Source organism: Amphiura filiformis, chromosome 19 (genome assembly GCF_039555335.1).
Source record: "Amphiura filiformis chromosome 19, Afil_fr2py, whole genome shotgun sequence".
NCBI lineage: Eukaryota > Metazoa > Echinodermata > Ophiuroidea > Amphilepidida > Amphiuridae > Amphiura > Amphiura filiformis.
The window spans coordinates 26769042-26770985 of record NC_092646.1 but is presented as its reverse complement, the minus strand read 5'-3'; the positions used below and the strand labels follow the sequence as shown (position 1 = coordinate 26770985).

General features: G+C 42.3%; 1 protein-coding gene across 1 annotated transcript; it reads left to right on the top strand.

Annotated features, from left to right (window-relative positions):
• The first annotated feature begins 268 nt into the window (after positions 1-268).
• LOC140140473 (ileal sodium/bile acid cotransporter-like) lies at positions 269-1723 on the top strand. The gene has a single exon (XM_072162232.1). It carries the CDS (start codon positions 269-271, stop codon positions 1721-1723), a length of 1455 nt encoding a protein of 484 aa, XP_072018333.1.
• Positions 1724-1944: the final 221 nt, after the last annotated feature.

Here is a 1944-nt window from a genome sequence, read left to right as displayed (position 1 = left end):
CCCGTTTTATGCCATACTGTGTACCACAAGCAGCATACTATACTATAGAATACCGTATATATAATATATATATATACCGCTGTATATATCCTTTCTTGTTTTTCCGGCTTTAACACCTTGCTTCGTATTCTACTCTGCGAGCTACTCCTGCTAATCGTATTGGAACAATAAGTTGTAAACTAAAGGAGGCGACACGCAAACTCGGGTATCATTTACCATTTCAAAGCTGAATCTTGTCCAGTCTGACTCCACAAAGCAACACATGACAATGGCTCATGGTACGCTATTGATATGTCTGTTATTGCTAACTGGCTATCTTAGTTTGGTTTGCGGAACATTAACAGTAAGTTATTCCCCCGGTTACTCCAAAGAATCTGAATGGGTCACGGTCACTGCTGGAGAGTATTTGATAGTCAACATGACCATATCAGGGATAAAGTCAGATACACAAATTGAATTGAAGAGTCAGCATCCAGATTTCTTCGTTGTTGGTGGAAATGCAACTTTTCAGCTCATGCCGACAGTAGTAGGAATTGAAGATCCTGATTTGATGGCGAATCACAGCTTATCGTTTGTTCTTCAAGGTATTTTTATCGGTATTGGAAATTTGACTTTTGAAGTAACAAACATTGCGTCTAATGTTGATCTTCCCAAGAACACTATCAATCCATTGAGAGTCAAAGTTCTTCAGAAGCCATCCATTTTGAGTTCAATTTTCACGTATACTCTAGTAGTGTTTTTGTTTGTTGCATACATATCAATGGGAGTGAATATGAAGTGGCGGGAAGTTTGGAAAAGACTTCGACGGCCGTGGGGCGTCATCATTGGTGCTGTTTCCCAGTTCATAGTCATGCCCCTCGTCGCCTACGCTGTGGCGAAAATCGCCAATCTTGACAATGAATCTGCAGTTGGATTAATCGTTATCGCCTCTTGCCCCGGTGGATATGTCAGCAATGTTATAACACTTCTAATGGAATGTGATCTAGTCTTAAGCATTACCATGACCGCTGTGTCGTCATTCATCGCTTTCGGCCTCATGCCTTTGAACATCTATTTATATGGACGAGAATTTACGACAGGAAACGAGAGTCTTAAAACACCGTTTGAAAATCTGGTCATCTCACTGATATTGCTCGTCATTCCGATCCTGATTGGTATCTTTTGTTATTACAAGCTACCAAAAGTCACTAAGATCCTGCAGATTGTTCTTCGACCCATTTCTCTATTGCTGATAATAATCAGTCTGGGTTTCGGTATTCCAGTGTTCATTTACGCATTCCAGGCCCCACCAGAGGTCTATCTTGCCTGTATCGTCCTTCCACTCATCGGCTCGGCCTTTGGAGTACTTTTAGCGAAGATGGCATGCCTCGATAATCTTTCCGCCATAACTGTAGCAATTGAGACTGGCTATCAAAACGCTCTGGTTGGGTTAGCTTTGTCTCAGCTGTCTTATCCGCAACCCGAAGCAGATCTAATCGCGAGAGGACCGTGTTTGTATTACTTGTTTTCCATGATAGAAGGAACCGCTATTGTTGGTATTTATAGACTCATGAAGAGATTTCCCGGAAAACCGTTTGCGAACCCCGATAGTCAATCGGAAGAAATGTTGCCTCAAAATGACACCAATGGAGATGCACCACCAGCTGACGTAGGGTTGACCAACTTAACAAGCCCCAGCAAGGCTGAGCAAGCTGCCGCTGAAGAAGCAAACTCAAAGTTTTAATGCTCATGAAAGTTAATCTGTATTGATAAATTCAGGAGTCTATCTCACTTCCCTGGTAAATTGAATGACCCACTCCAAACAATTGACCTTTTCGGTAAATCCCATAAACCTTTGCGAGAACACCTCAGACTTGTCATTTGACGTCGCGCACAATGACGAGTTCTCAGGTGTACTCGCAAAGGCTTATGGGATTTACCGAAAAGGTCAATAGCCTGGAGATT